General features: G+C 35.3%; 1 protein-coding gene across 1 annotated transcript; it reads left to right on the top strand.

Moving 5' to 3' along the window:
- The first annotated feature begins 9,602 nt into the window (after positions 1–9,602).
- LOC593270 (deleted in malignant brain tumors 1 protein-like) lies at positions 9,603–14,917 on the top strand. Its single transcript, XM_030990819.1, has 5 exons — positions 9,603–9,951; positions 11,369–11,419; positions 11,698–11,748; positions 12,310–12,633; positions 13,575–14,917. The coding sequence occupies exons 1-5, from the start codon at positions 9,603–9,605 to the stop codon at positions 13,583–13,585; spliced, it is 786 nt and encodes a 261-aa protein (XP_030846679.1). The 3' UTR covers positions 13,586–14,917.
- The last annotated feature ends 685 nt before the right edge of the window (positions 14,918–15,602 follow it).

Genomic DNA, 15,602 nt, shown 5'->3' with positions numbered 1-15,602 from the left:
TTCAGTTAGTTTCCAGTATCGTTCATTCACAACATTTCAACGCTAATCATCTACAATTTATCTTCCTTCAAAGTCTAGACAATCATGTTGCGAGGCTGTGACACGGTACCCTAAGAATGCCAATAACATGTAATCATTCACGGAGCCTGAACACCCTATCTGCTGGACTTTGTCCAATATTTGTGTTAAGTACTAATGAGACCAGTAATTAATTAATAATTATTTTGGGGAACAAAGTCCATTTTCTATTGAAATTTATACAAATAATACATGTTTGCGAGTGCATTAGTGAAAATGCACTGCACGCAGGTTAAGTCACAGTAGGATAATGAACGAGATTTGTCAAGTTCATTGTCCGTCTCATTGTGGCTTAACTAAGTGCAGTGCATATCACTAATGCACGAGCTAAAACATGTATTATTTGTTTCATAAGATGGGTCTACAATATGAGTATAAAGTCGAGAAATTGACGGTTGTTATCACCGAACTGAACTCCCTGCATAATTATAGCAAACCTTTTCTTCTCCCATCCAGACCCCAACATCATGTTAAGAACAGTAAACAATGAATTACAACATGTCACTCAGTGGATTATAGCAAATAAATTATCGTTAAACCTTCAAGGAAACAAAATGTATGCTTTTTAGCAACTCCTTAGGTAAACTTCCAGGTAATATTAAATTTGGTCATACTCCTTTGGAGGAAGTTTCATCTATACAATTTGATTGTGAATGTGTCGATAATAAACATTCGTGGATATATCATATTAGAAGTATTTGCAAAACAATTTCACGTAATATTGGTTTCGTAAATAGATTTTGATTTGCCTTCATCTGCTCTAGTCACACTTTCTTCAAGTTTGATAATTACCTTCTTTTAACTACGGCATTATAACGTGGAGTATTAACACACACCGAACCTTACTTAATAAAATCTGATTAATTTTGAAAAAGAAGTCACTGAGAACTGTTTTCAATCTCCATTAACGAGCGCATACTGACATTTTATTGATTGATAATCATAAATTAAAATTCGAGATTTGTACTTATTTCAGTCATCAGTTTATGTTTGAATATACTACCAACAGCCTACCTAAAATATTTGATGACTTATTTTACAGAAATGACTAATATGTGTGTGCGTGTGCGTGTGCGGGTGCGTGTGAGTATTCTCTATTATGGTTCGTTCAGACAGAAAATTGTTCATCGATAAATATTTTATTGAAAAACCAAATTTGAAAATGGATCGGCTTTTTAACTCAAATAATGTACAGACACGTTCAAAATCAGTAAAATTCTGTCGATAAATAATGCTTCGTTTTCATTAATTTAAGTATGTGCACAAAACATGTTATGAGATCAATATTAATTTTATGTTTCTCTTTTTTATCTTATATCAAATTATCAAATTGATATCAAGAATATTTTCAGTAATTCATTAATTCAAATATCAGTTTACTGCTACCAGTAACTTTCTTTTTTCAATTGCTTCCATGAATTTTGTCGTCAATTATCGGTGTAATTATTATTATCGGTTTTAAAAAAGAATTATTATCATCGTAATTTTTCTCACTATTATCGATAGTATTTTTTATTTTTATTTGTATTAACATTAATTCGATGGTGTTGCATCTATGCAATATAACTGAACTCTCTTTGTTTTGTATTAATTTTTGTCATTGAGTCTATTTAATGTATAACCTCAATATTGTAACCTTGATTTTTTATATGTGTTTTTGAATTTTAAGCGAATAAAGAACATTAAATATAGCATGTTAGCGAATATCCTGACCTCTAAAACATTCTTTTATTCTCAATAATTCCAGCTTTCCTGTAGATAGGAAAGAGCTTCCGGTCATTTTAAGGAGACTAACGACCGTTTTGGACGCCACCTTGAATTTCCAGGTTTCTTCGTGTTCATAACCCATTGTAAAATATATTATTATACCATATTCGTCAGACCCCGAAACCTAGGTACAGACACAAAAAATACATCTTTATAATGGATATATCAAGATTCATGGCAATTTTAGGGTATTTGCGTATTTTGTACGCCGTTCTGAAAAAACATCTTTCCAGAGGTCCGATTTTCTTAGGTTTTTAGTATGTTTTTTCTGATAAACACTACTGGAAAGCCCATGGAAATCATTTTTGTTGCAAATTTTTGGGGTTATGGTATTTTTTCTTCTTCCAGAAATTGACTCGAGTATTCATCAGGATGGAGTTTCCTTGCCGGCTCGTTGACCAATGCATTTCAAACCGATCGTAGTCAAGGAAGAAATTGTCTCCCTTGAATCGTGCACAGAAACACAGAGAAATATAATCATGTGTGTTTGTATTATTATAATTACGTATGTTTGTAATAGCGTTCTTATATCAGTGCCAAATTGTTATCTTAATAGTGTTCTCAGAGCAAGGCGTTGTTTTGTTTTGCAGTAATATGAGGAAGAAGAAAGAGGAAGTCTCGTTTAGTACACATAAGTCAAGTGGAAAAGAGATATGTGACCTTTGGTGAGTGTCCAAGGTATATCATACTATATTTTCTTTTCATATCGACAACACGACATGCATGAACATTTGCAATGTAGGTAAGTCAAGGGCATACAAAGTGAAATCATGTAGGCCTACGCGTACGTTGCGTGCTCGCTAAACGTGATCTAATACAACGCCCGAAAATTGACCATAATACATGATATAATCTTCAAATTCCCTTCAAATATCCATCAAAACGTGCAAGATTAAATTGTAAATAAATAGATTTTATAGAACTATAATAATGCGTATCTTTAGATGAATTTAATTAATCACATAATGTCATTAAATTTGATATTTTAAAACTAAATTACAAACAGTCAATCGAAACTCGGGATACTGGGTCGTTCGTGAAGTAGGCAAGTTGGCGGTCTCTACATAACACTGAGCCAACGGGTATTACCTTTAAAATAAACATGTCCAATTCTTGATCGACATCAATATTTTGCTTTTCAGAAAAAAGTGGAAAACACACACAAAAAACAAATAATGTTTACTTCATGTTATTCAAATAAGGCAACATTATTTTGATAACTCTCAATAGCACGTGCAAGAAACCAGTGTGCTAATTAATAAATAAATATTTTGTGTGTACGTTTTTCAAACACGTTTGAAAAAGGGGGAAATATACCTAGTATTGCCTGAATGTAATATCTGTTATTCAGCCAGTTATGATTTAAGAAACTCCACGTACTTTAGAATGTAATTAATTTTAGAATGTGATTTTATTGGCACAACGCCTGCTAATAAATCCATGAAGGAAGTACATAGTAACCACGAACTGTACACTCCGATATCGAAATGTTATACGACTATGATAAAATACAATAACTTCATCGTTAGAGGGGTTATGTAAAGAAGCAGTACCTACCAATCTATTTCATTTCATTGTTGAAGAACACCAGGTTTTTAGCAGAAGGGTAAGTACTTGTATTGTATATTTTCATATCCAATGATAGATTTCCATCCAAACGTTCTGAGCACTTATTTGTGTTTTTCTTTTCTTAGAATTTTACGTAATCATTGAAAAACGTAACCAATGTAGATAAATATTGTATACCTATGATAATGTTTGTAAAGTTTGACTTGAAGTATATTTTATTATCATTGAATTTCTGTATATATATTTTGTGTGTGCAAATAACAAGTTATTTCCAATGTCTTTCGACTTAAAATAAGTAGAAGGAAGAATAAGAAGAGAATAAGAGGAAGAAAAACACTGATTAATTGGTTGTATTTCATATCTTTAAAGAAATACTTGCCAGAGCCGTGCAAGGTTCGAAGATTATTACATTTATTCCAATGTCCTGCTGACTCTGTTGAATTAACGGGACGAGGGGTATTTCCATGTTATGTACACTGTGAAAAGGTTGGGCAATATTTTACCACACTTTGCCCAACGTTGTGCCAATATTCAACCCAACCATCTATTGGGCAATATTGTGCCCAGTGGTATTGGTAAACGTAAGTACCCTACTTCACACATGCATAACTGTTTCGTGTTTTGACAACAATTCGGGCAAAGATAATGACCCTTCAACTGCCCGACTACGGTAGCCTACTTGTTGGGAAATTCTGGACCACGCTGTTGATCAAAATACGAAACAATTATGCATGTGTGAAGTTGGGTCCTTACGCTTACCAATACCACTAGGCAAAATATTGCCTAATAGATGGTTGGGTTGACTGTTGACACAACGATGGGCAAAGTGTTTGAAAAATATTGCCCAACCTTTTCACAGTGTACAGTGTATTCATATATTGGTTATACTGTTCATTTAATAACAAACTTTCATTTCAGGGCCTTAGCAATATTCTAAAATGAACCGTCTCCCGTTGTTGCTACCGATTCTTGTCTTGCTGATGGTGATACGTTCACCCGTAGTCCACGGTGCACCAGGTGGTGAGTATTAGTGTTATTGCTATAAGTATTTGTCACCTGTGCCTGGGAGCGAACTGAATCACTGTAATCATCGGGTCTCATCATCTCCCGACATGACTGATTATATAGGGGTGTGCAGGCCGTGGACCACTACACTGGAGTTTCCCCCTCTCATACGAATAGTGCAGTGGGTTCTTAAAGGTAAAGACCAGTTATGGTCATGCGATTGCATTGTGAAAGAAACGTTGTGGAATCGATCAGAAAAGGTTGATCATCTAGCATCTAGCATCTGCAAGGTTCTGGAATCATCAAAATGATAAGAAATTTGGCCCATTCTTCGTAAAGTTACAGGCACTATACACAGAAAGATGTATATGGGACTACCCTATATCTCTCACAGACCATGAGAGAAATAAATTGATCAAATATATGAATAAGTAGGCTGTTTTCCCGGCAAATTTTTTATCATCCTGTATTAGTCAAAACATATTCTTTCACATGATTGGTAATGAGAGCTTCCATTTCATTTTTTGAAATTGGGGCGTTTCCAAAACTGGTCTTTACCTTAAACATTTAAAGCTGGTGACTCTTCTCTACACATGGCCTCCATTTGACGTCATATCTGAGGGCACGTTAACACACGACGCAGGCTTCAGCCATCTGCCTGTGTTGGATTCGAACGCACGATCTTTGATTCGACAGGCAGGCTAAACCAATTGAACCAACTAGCCTCCTGAAAGTAACAATGATTCAATCATCAATCTTTCTTTCTTTTGTTATTTTATAATTACAGAAATTTCCTTCGGGAGATTTCGGTTGATTCTATAAACTTTGAAATATTAGGTTATGAGTTATGGGTAACAATTGTCTCGTTGCGGAACGATGATCGTTGATCCAATCAAAGACCACCCATCTTTACATAATCTGTCAAATCGCTCCCTACAATTGAATTTTTATCAACAGGCTTTAATTATCTGTTATTTTTATTTCTTTTTATCAATGAGCAGACATCATGACGGAAGTTTCAACAATTTGGATTACAGATATACAGTATACGAAATTGATGAGTGCCATTATATTTACATGTCTCGTAATCCTGTAAAATACTTCCGATTAAACGTTTAATGGGTGTCTCTCACGGTCGGTAAGTTACTTCTAATGATGGTGATGATGATAATAACACATGTAATTTAGTTGTCACGAATTGACTTGATTTATTTCACATGCTCAAATGTATAATGAAAACAAACAATACAGCAAAATGGAGAATATTACATCTGGAAACAATATTATAAAAAAAATGCAATAGTTAGTTACATTTAGATATATTACTTAGATAAATTTAGACACATAGTTGACAACAAATTTTACAGTTTGAACATCATTTTAAGGTAAGACTATTTATATACGTGACATGTGAACATGAGGACTTTGTATTGTTTTATATGCATGTCGCTTTTCTGTATATAATAATCTTTTCATGAATAATCATTTCGATTGAATTGACAGTTAAAAGATTGTTCTTCTCTTCAAAGTGTCATCAATTATAACATTGATATTCATTAGATCGTCGATAATTAACTGTCCGTGTTTTCACAGACTATAGTAGTATGATGTAGCATAATTATAGTGCTATCTTCTACATTCTACTCACATTTAGGACCAAATCCTCTTGAAGTTCGCTTGGTTAATGGACGGAACAATGCTTCAGGTCGAGTCGAGGTACGTGTACAGTACAATGCCAGAGGTACTTGGGGGACAGTATGTGATGATGGATGGGATTTGAACGACGCCAATGTCGTTTGCAGAATGCTAGGGTTCTTCAGAGCATCAAGTGCACCTGTCATGGCTGCATACGGTGCGGGTTATGGAGAGATTCATCTTGATGAGGTTGAGTGTACTGGATCAGAAAACAGCCTTGAAGACTGCATAAGAAGTGAATATGGAGATCATGACTGCACTCATTTCGAGGACGCTGGGGTGATCTGTGAAGGTAGAGTGACCGTTCGTTTCAGTCTTTTAATTCTACCCACCGTTAATAACCAACTATTGCATTGGCTAATTCTCTAAAACATCGACATATAGCTCATTGACCATTGATTACTATATTATGTCTAAGCAGGACATGTAATGCAACAAATCCAAAGTTAGATTATTATATGTTTATGTTGTGTTTTAGGTAGGTTTTTGTTTTATTGTTTTGAAATTATATACCAAATACTCAGGTTTAACCCTGAACTCAATAATATTTGATATAAAATTGATACAAATTTCGATTAAAATCAACGAAAGTCAAGTATCTATAGAAACAAGTAGAGACTTCTTAGAACATGCTTTTTGTCTCGCCTGCGTAGCAAAAAGCGAGACATAGGCGCCGCTTTTCCGGTGACGGCGACGGCGGCGGCGGCGGCGACGGCGTCAACATCAAAAACTTAACCTAAGGTTAAGTTTTTGAATTTTTGATATAATTTTTAAAGTATAAGTTCTAAGTCAATGAAACTTGGACTATAGGATAATCAAGTATCCCCAATCATGTGAGTAGAATTTCAGATTACAAAGTCAAGGTCAAAGGTCATTTCAGGTCAACAGACTTGGACTATGTTGTAGCATCATCATCGAAAATTTAACCTAAGGTTAAGTTTTTAAATTTTTGATATAATTTTGAAAATATAAGTCTTTTGTCAATGAAACTTGGACTATAGTCTTATCAAGTCTCCCCAATCATGTGAGTAGAATTTCAGGTCACTAAGTTAAGGTCAAAGGTCATTTAAGGTCAAAAAGACTTAGACTTTGTTGTGGCATCAACATCAAGATTTTCAAAATGTTTCTTCTTCGTTATTTTTAAACCGATTTTGATTCTGATTGTTTCATATGATAGGGCTAGGAAGGGGATTCAAAACGTTTACACAGAATCGTGAAATTCATTATCTATGCTAATTTATGCAAATTTATTCGAAATCACAAAAAATGCTTCTTCTCCTTCATTTCTCGACCAATTTTTATTTGGTTTGCTTTATCTGGTAGAGCTAACTTTGGTACACTAAAGTTCTACACAGAATTTTGAAATTGTTCTCCATTAATTAATTATGGTAATTTATGCAAATTTATTCCAAAAATAATTTAAAGATCCCATTTTTTTTTTTTTTTTTGACCAGTTCAAAAGTGTACCACATAAAATTTACGATTTTTTGTTGTAGCGAGATGCGGATGAGCGCTACGTCATTGACGTTCTGGTTTATCATATTGAATTGCGTTATGCAGGCGAGACCGCCGAGAGCGTTTCCCTTGTTTGTATTACCCTTTGCTCGCAGCTTCCAAACATTCCACTAGATAGGGATGGGTAGAATACGAAAAACAAGCATTCACTTTCGCTCTATGTAAAAGATTGAAATGCTACTGCTCGGGCTTTTGCTTTACCAGGCATGCGAGCTGGCAGCCGTCTGACCAGCTGATATCGTTTGACAGTTTACAATAGGATTTTTTACTACTGTGACAGTATCAGTCTCAAAATGCCTTGAGCAGTTGTTGAGGACAATATCTCAAAAGTTGTTTGTGCGCGAGCTCTCCCTGCTCTCTTTCCAAAATGGCAATTTCACATAATGCTACATGTACTTATAAACGTGAGGCAAAAACAGCGTTATGGCTGGTTGCATTTACGTTTTTTTTTATTCTGTAAAAGAAGAGAATTGTAACCTTTAAAAAAGTTTCCATCATGCCTATGTATGTAAAAATCGGTAGATAGACAGGAGGTGGCTAAATTCCAAGCAAAAGCTTGATGATGAAAAGAAAATAAAACTTTCAAATAGGCATTTACCAATCCGGTAAAACATCGTGTACAAGAACACAAACCTTTCTTGAAGTTCGAATAGGAACGTAAGATTTTGCTGGTCTCGGAAAGCAACTGCTAGCAAGAAAACAAACTTTCTATTTGCTGTTTCTTGCTAGCGATCGCCCGGTAGAAAATACATTGAAAGATAAACAGAGGATTGAATTTGTAAAAGTTTGAATCACACAATCATATTCATGATCAGAAGTATCAACATATTTGTTTTAATCCTCTTAATCTCAATAGATGGCCCTTATAGTATACATCAAGGAATAACTCATTCTTAAGATGTAGGAAGTATGGTGTCATGTTTCTGTTTGTATCGAAATGAAGTTCAGTGTGATATGGAAAAACCCGTCGACCCTGAATGTGACACACAGCTCAAAGCTGGATGCCTGAATTAATGCATACATCATAATCCTCTACCTCTCCTCATAATCCAACAATGCCTTATTGGGTAATTTTCTCTTTTCGATTGATATTGTCCATCATTCTTCTCCCACATATCAATGGTGTATCAAATATAGATTTAGAACCAGATGACTTTGACACATCAAGCTCGAGTGCAATTGACATAGGTGAGCATAGCATAAGAGGCTTATTACTTTTAATGGTAGTTATGTTGTTAGCAATCTTCTCAACTTCTACACCTACCGAGAGACAGTGCCGTACGACACAAGGGGTTAACAATGAAATTCCCCCCCCCCCCCCTGTCGAACACTTAGCCAGAATGTACGACTGTTGTTTAACATTTTCATGTTTTGACTATAGATTTGCCAGCTATCCAACCTGACATTATGATCCCGAGTACCCGAAACATTGGTGAGAATTTGTTTCCTCTTTGATTCCAAAATTATAGTAAACTAAAACTCCACCCATTTTACTTAAATGTCAATATGTATTTTACAGATTTTCTCTTTTAGATTATTATGAATCACCGTATATATATATATATATATATATATATATATTTATCTACATTACCCATTCATCCTCATATCGTCAGCCCCCCCCCCCCGTCTCCTGCGCAAATTTGACAAGCTGTCGTGAAATAGTTATGGCAAATGTTATTCTGTCAACATCAGCCTGGAAATTAGATCTGTAATGTTAAAATACCAGTTGAAGGAACGGGGCACAAAGACGATAAGAGAAATGACTTGGGTATATGTCGGGGTCGTAATTAATTAGATTAAGAAATGAAACAGCTACACAAATTAATCGGATAAACAGAGACTGCCGATATCAGATTTGTATTGGGCAATACCAATGTTATCGGGAAATAGACCTACAAGGCATGAGAGAGCCTATCAACCGTAATGATGCACTTGATTTAAACACACACAGAAACAAAACCTGTATTAAAATGTCTTGCCTTGCTTCTAATATAGGAAACCATCTTAATGTTCGTTTGGTTAATGGACCGAACAATGCTTCAGGTCGAGTCGAGGTTCAGTACAACGCCAGCTTTACTTGGGGGACAGTATGTGATGATGGATGGGATTTGAACGACGCCACTGTTGTTTGCAGAATGCTAGGGTTCTTCAAAGCATCAAGTGCACCAGTCATGGCTGAATATGGTCCGGGTTTTGGACATATTTTTCTTGATGAGGTTGAATGTACTGGATCAGAAAACAGCCTTGAAGACTGCATCAAAAGTAAATTTGGAGTTCATGACTGCACTCATTCCGAGGACGCTGGGGTCATCTGTGAAGGTACAGTGACTGTTCGTTTCAGTCTTTTAATTCTACCCAACGTTAATAACCAACTATTACACTGGCTAATTCTCTAAAACATCGACATATAGCTCATTGACCATTGATTACTACATTATGTCTAAGCAGGACATGTAATGCAAAAATCCAAAGATATTCATTATATGTTTATGTTGTGTATTGGGTCGGTGTTTGTTTTATTGTTGTGAACTTTTATACCAAACACTCAGGTATTACCCTGAATTTAATAATATGAGATATCAAATTGATACCAAATTCGATTAAGGTAAACGACAGTAAATTATCTATAAGACGATACAAGTTGAGACCTAGAAAATGTTTTTTTTTAGTATAACCTTTTGCTCTCAGTTCCCAACCAATCCACTAAATGGGGATGGGTACGAAAAACGAGCATTCACTTTCTGCATATGTAAAACGTTAACATGCTAGTCCCAACAGCTGGGACTCTTGCTATACCAGGCATGCGAGCTGACAGCTGATATTGTTTGACAGTGTACAATAGGATTGTTTCCTACTGTAACAACATCAGTCTCAAAATGCCTTGAGCAGATGTTGAGGAGAATATCAACAAAGTTTGTTTGTGCGCAAGCATTAATTAAAAAGATTCTTCCTGCTCGCTTTCCAAAATGGCTGTTCAGAGCAAATTTCACATAATGCTACTTTTAAACGTGAGGCAAAACAGCTTTATGGCTGATTAGATTTACGTTTTCTTGTATTCTGTAAAAGAAGATAATTGTAAGCTTTAAAAAAAAAATCTCCATGATGTCTACGTATGTAAAAGCTTAAGGTAGATAGACAGGAGGTGGCAAAATACCAAGCAAAAGCTTGATGATGAAAAGAAAATAAACCTTTTCAAATAGGCATTTACCAATCCGGTAAACCATCGTGTACAAGAACACAAACCTTTCTTGAAATTCGAATAGAAATATAAGATTTTGCTGGTCTCGGAAAACAACTGTCAGTAAGAAAGCAAACTTTCAATTTGCTGCTCCTTTCTAGAAAATACATTGAAAGATAAAGAGAGGATTGAATTCATAAAATGTTGAATCACACAATCATATTCATGATCAGAATGTCAACATAATTCTTTCAATCCTTGTAATCTCAATAGATGGCCCTTATATTAAATACATAAAGGAGTAACTCATTCTTATGATGTAGGAAGCGTGGTGCCATGTTTTTGTGAATATATTGCATGAAGTTCAGTGTGATGTGGAAAAAACCCTTCGATCCTGCATGTGACACATAGCTCAAAGCTGGATGCCTGAATCAATGCATACATCATAATCCTCTACCTCTCCTCATAATCCAACAATGCCTTATTGGGTAATTTTCTCGTTTCGATTGATATTGTCCATCATTCTTCTCCCACATATCAATGGTGTATCAAATATAGATTCAGAACCAGATGACTTTGACACATCGAGCTCGAGTGCAATTGACATAGGTGAGCATAGCATAAGAGGCTTATTACTTTTAATGGTAGTTCTGTTGTTAGCAATCTTCTCAACTTCTACACCTACCGAGAGACAGTGCCGTACGACACAAGGGCCCGAATTCACAAAGCAAGGTTTGAGCTCAGACCAAGGTTTGACCTCAAACCTCCTTTTGTTTCGCCAAACCTCCTTTTGTTATTTACAAACCTGGTTTGTAAATAACAAACAATAACGAACACTTAGCCAGAATGTACGACTGTTGTTTAACATTTTCATGTTTTGACTTTAGATTTGCCAGCTATCCAACCTGATATTATGATCCCGAGTACCCGAAACATTGGTGAGAATTTGTTTCCTCTTTGATTCCAAAATTATAGTAAACTAAAACTCCACCCATTTTACTTAAATGTCAATATGTATTTTACAGACTTTCTCTTTTAGATTATTATGAATCACCGTATATATATATATATATATATATTTATTCATTTATCTACATTACCCATTCATCCTCATATTGTCTGCCCCCCCCCCCCTCTCCTGCGCAAATTTGACAAGCTGTCGTGAAATAGTTATGGCAAATGTTATTCTGTCAACATCAGCCTGGACATTAGATCTGTAATGTTAAAATACCAGTTGAAGGAACGGTGCACAAAGACGAAAAGAGAAATGACTTGGGTATATGTCGGGGTCGTAATTAATTAGATTAAGAAATGAAACAGCTACACAAATTAATCGGATAAACAGAGACTGCCGATATCAGATTTGTATTGGGCAATACTAATTTTATCGGGAAATAAACCTACAAGACATGAGAGAGCCTATCAACCGTAATGATGCACTTGATTTAAGCACACACAGAAACAAAACCTGTATCAAAATGTCTTGCCTTCTAATATAGGAAACCATCTTAATGTTCGTTTGGTTAATGGACCGAACAATGCTTCAGGTCGAGTCGAGGTTCAGTACAACGCCAGCTTTACTTGGGGGACAGTATGTGATGATGGATGGGATTTGAACGACGCCAATGTCGTTTGCAGAATGCTAGGGTTCTTCAGAGCATCAAGTGCACCAGTCATGGCTGCATATGGTGCGGGTTATGGAGAGATTCATCTTGATGAGGTTGAATGTACTGGATCAGAAAACAGCCTTGAAGACTGCATAAGAAGTGAATATGGAGATCATGACTGCACTCATTTCGAGGACGCTGCGGTCATCTGTGAAGGTACAATGACTGTTCGTTTTAGTATTTTAATTTTACCCACCGTTAATAACCAACTATTTCACTGGCTAATTTTCTAAAACATCGACATATAGCTCATTGACCATTGATTACAATATTATGTCTAAGCAGGACATGTTATGCAAAAATCCAAAGTAATTTCTCTATGTTTATGTTGTGTATTGGGTCGTTCTTTGTTTTATTGTTGAGAAATTATATACCAAACACTCAGGTATTACCCTGAATTTAATAATATGAGATATAAACTTGATATCAAATTCGATTAAGGTAAACGACAGTAAAGTATTTTTAAGACAAGTAGAGACCTATATATATATATTTTTAATATCCTTTTGCTCTCAGTTCCCAACCAATCCAGTAGATGGGATGGGTAGAATACGAAAAACGAGCATTCACTTTCGCTCTATGTAAAAGATTAAAATGCTACTGCTTGGACTCTTGCTTTACCAGGCATGCGAGCTAGCAGCTGTCTGACCAGCTGATATTGTTTGACAGTTTACAATAGGATGGTTTACTACTGTGACAGCATCAGTCTCAAAATGGCCTGAGCAGATGTTGAGGAGAACATCACAAAAGTTTGTTTGTGCGCAAGCATTTATTAAAAAGATTCTCCCTGCTCGCTTTCCAAAATGGCTGTTCAGAGCAAATTCATTTAATACTATTGTTAAACGTGAGGCAAAAACAGCTTTATGGCTGATTAGATTTACGTTTTCTTTTTATTCTGTAATAGAAGAGAATTGTAACCGTTGACAAAAAAATCTCCATCATGTCTATCGATGTAAATTTAAAGTTTAAGGTAGATAGACAGGAGGTGGCAAAATACCAAGCAAAAGCTTGATGATGAAAAGAAAATAAACCTTATCAATTAGGCATTTACCAATTATGAATGATTCTCTTGTTTTACTCTTCTTTATTTTACTCAGTCAGCGACTAAGATGACATCTCATTAACAGAGAGGGAGAGAGACATGATGACTATTAGGGACCCTACTCGATCTGTATTCCTCTTTCAACGACTGGAAGTGTAATGACACACTCAGGACATGCTGAAAGCCGAAAACAAACTGACAGACTTTCAATATCTAAATGCTGATATAAACCTTTCATTCATACAGGAATGGGCCAACCATTTGTCAAAACAAAACAACACAAATAGTTTTCTTCCTCCCTCATCTCAGTGAACATATTTCCGTTTTTTCCTTGGGGTATTTTTTCAGATTCCTGGCGATATAATAGAACAAACCGCTTCATTCAAATAGAAATAAGATCCCATTTGGTCTTGGACTAGAAGACATCAATCACCGACTGTCTGCTTGGCAATCCAGATGATCTCTGAACTTTATCTTGACTTTATATCAGTTAACTTTATTTTAGTTAAGAAAGTGATATGTTTGTGATTGTAATATGTACAGCGCCATTAGCGTCAGAGCCTGGCGGATACCGACGCTATATAAATACCCATATTATTATTATTATTATTATTATTCCTGACCAAGTGCGTATTTTCAAAACCATTCGGTCGTACCACTCAATCCTTTCCAGACTTATCAGCTTAATTATTTCCTCTTAAATCATATAATATTTACATATTTAATAATATAATGTTCGATTTAATACACAAATTTTTAAAACCTGACAGAAGGAACCATGATGTTAAATATAGCCCTTGTTTTTTCTCTTAATAATTATGTGATTATCACAGTTTGAACATAAATTACTGTTGTATGTATCATGAATAATAATATTAGTGTATACACAGGGATTACATTAACTGAAAATGCCCCCCCCCCCTTCAAGAAGGCTATACTTAATATATATACCATGATTATGCTCACACAGTTCGTATGAAATAAACCATTAAACAATAATCGTAAAATTCCATTCTGACTGATTTTAGATTTTTATCTAAATCTGTATTTTTAAAAGTAAGTACATTGTAAGTCTTCCGTATAAATGCCTTTAGTCAAAGAAGGATTACCGTTTTCATGAGCATTGTCAATATTCAGCAGCTGAACATAAGCACTCCTGATGTATTGGACCACGACCAACTCCTACAGTCAGTACTAAAGGGACTTTGTTTTGGATTTTGGACGTTTATTTTCATCACATAATCTCTATTGGATTGTCCTATTACATTCCCATTCTTTCCTACGCTCATCCAGTTTATCAACGCGAGTTTCTTAAATCTATTTTTTAGTTCCTTTTGTAGTAACGAACTGTTAATTTAATTAATCATTATCATTTGAGGTGTTCACACTTGTACAATTATTGCTTTTTAGTGGACCCCTCTGTTTCCACTATGTATTCTTAAATTGTTGTAAATGTTTAAAATTGATTTGTAATGTTTTGTTGGAAACATAAATAAATTGAATTTAATTGAATTTAATTGAGTGGGAAACAAACCATTACTAGCTACATGGCTTCAATATAACGGGAATCCTATTACAATAAAATGCAATATTTTGTAAGAATACTTTTCTCAGTCTATAAGCATAGTGTTTTGTTTTTATGTAAATGCATGTGTGCTCATGTTCCTTGATTTTAAAAACACAGCAAAAATACGTATGAAAGAACAATCTTTTAAACCCCAGCATGCGAAGGTGTAGAGCCCAGAGACGGACCTCCCAAGGAGCAGGGGGCACAGTGCTCCCACTTTTTCAAGCACCAAAAAGTGCCCCTTTTTACATAGGAAAAGTGCCTCTCTAACTTTTTAAGAAGTGCCCCTTCTTATATAGGAATAGGGCCCCTTTTACTTTGACAAGTGCCCCTTTTAATTTGTAAAAGTACCCATTCCCCTTTTCAACTCTGATAAGTGCCCCGTGACACGTGTCCATTTTCCTTCGACAAGTTCCCATTTTCCTTTGCGATAAGTGTCCATTTTCCATTCTCCGTTTAGTCTCATTTCACAACGCCCCCTACCGTCAGAGTTAGCAGTCATACATGTTAGCCTAT

This window comes from Strongylocentrotus purpuratus, unplaced genomic scaffold (assembly GCF_000002235.5).
Source record: "Strongylocentrotus purpuratus isolate Spur 01 unplaced genomic scaffold, Spur_5.0 spur5_scaffold_19, whole genome shotgun sequence".
Taxonomy (NCBI): domain Eukaryota; kingdom Metazoa; phylum Echinodermata; class Echinoidea; order Camarodonta; family Strongylocentrotidae; genus Strongylocentrotus; species Strongylocentrotus purpuratus.
Note: the sequence above shows the minus strand (reverse complement) of the source record. Positions and strands in the feature narration are given on the sequence as shown.

What these genes read in the sequence shown, in the direction of transcription:
- LOC593270 (XM_030990819.1), top strand. Translation starts at nt 9,603, where the DNA reads ATGTCTTGCCTTGCTTCTAATATAGGAAACCATCTTAATGTTCGTTTG. An exon ending in CGCTGGGGTCATCTGTGAAG is followed by an intron (nt 9,952 to 11,368) that starts GTACAGTGACTG and finishes TATCAAATATAG; the next exon opens with ATTCAGAACCAGATGACTTT. An exon ending in CCCGAGTACCCGAAACATTG is followed by an intron (nt 11,749 to 12,309) that starts GTGAGAATTTGT and finishes CTTCTAATATAG; the next exon opens with GAAACCATCTTAATGTTCGT.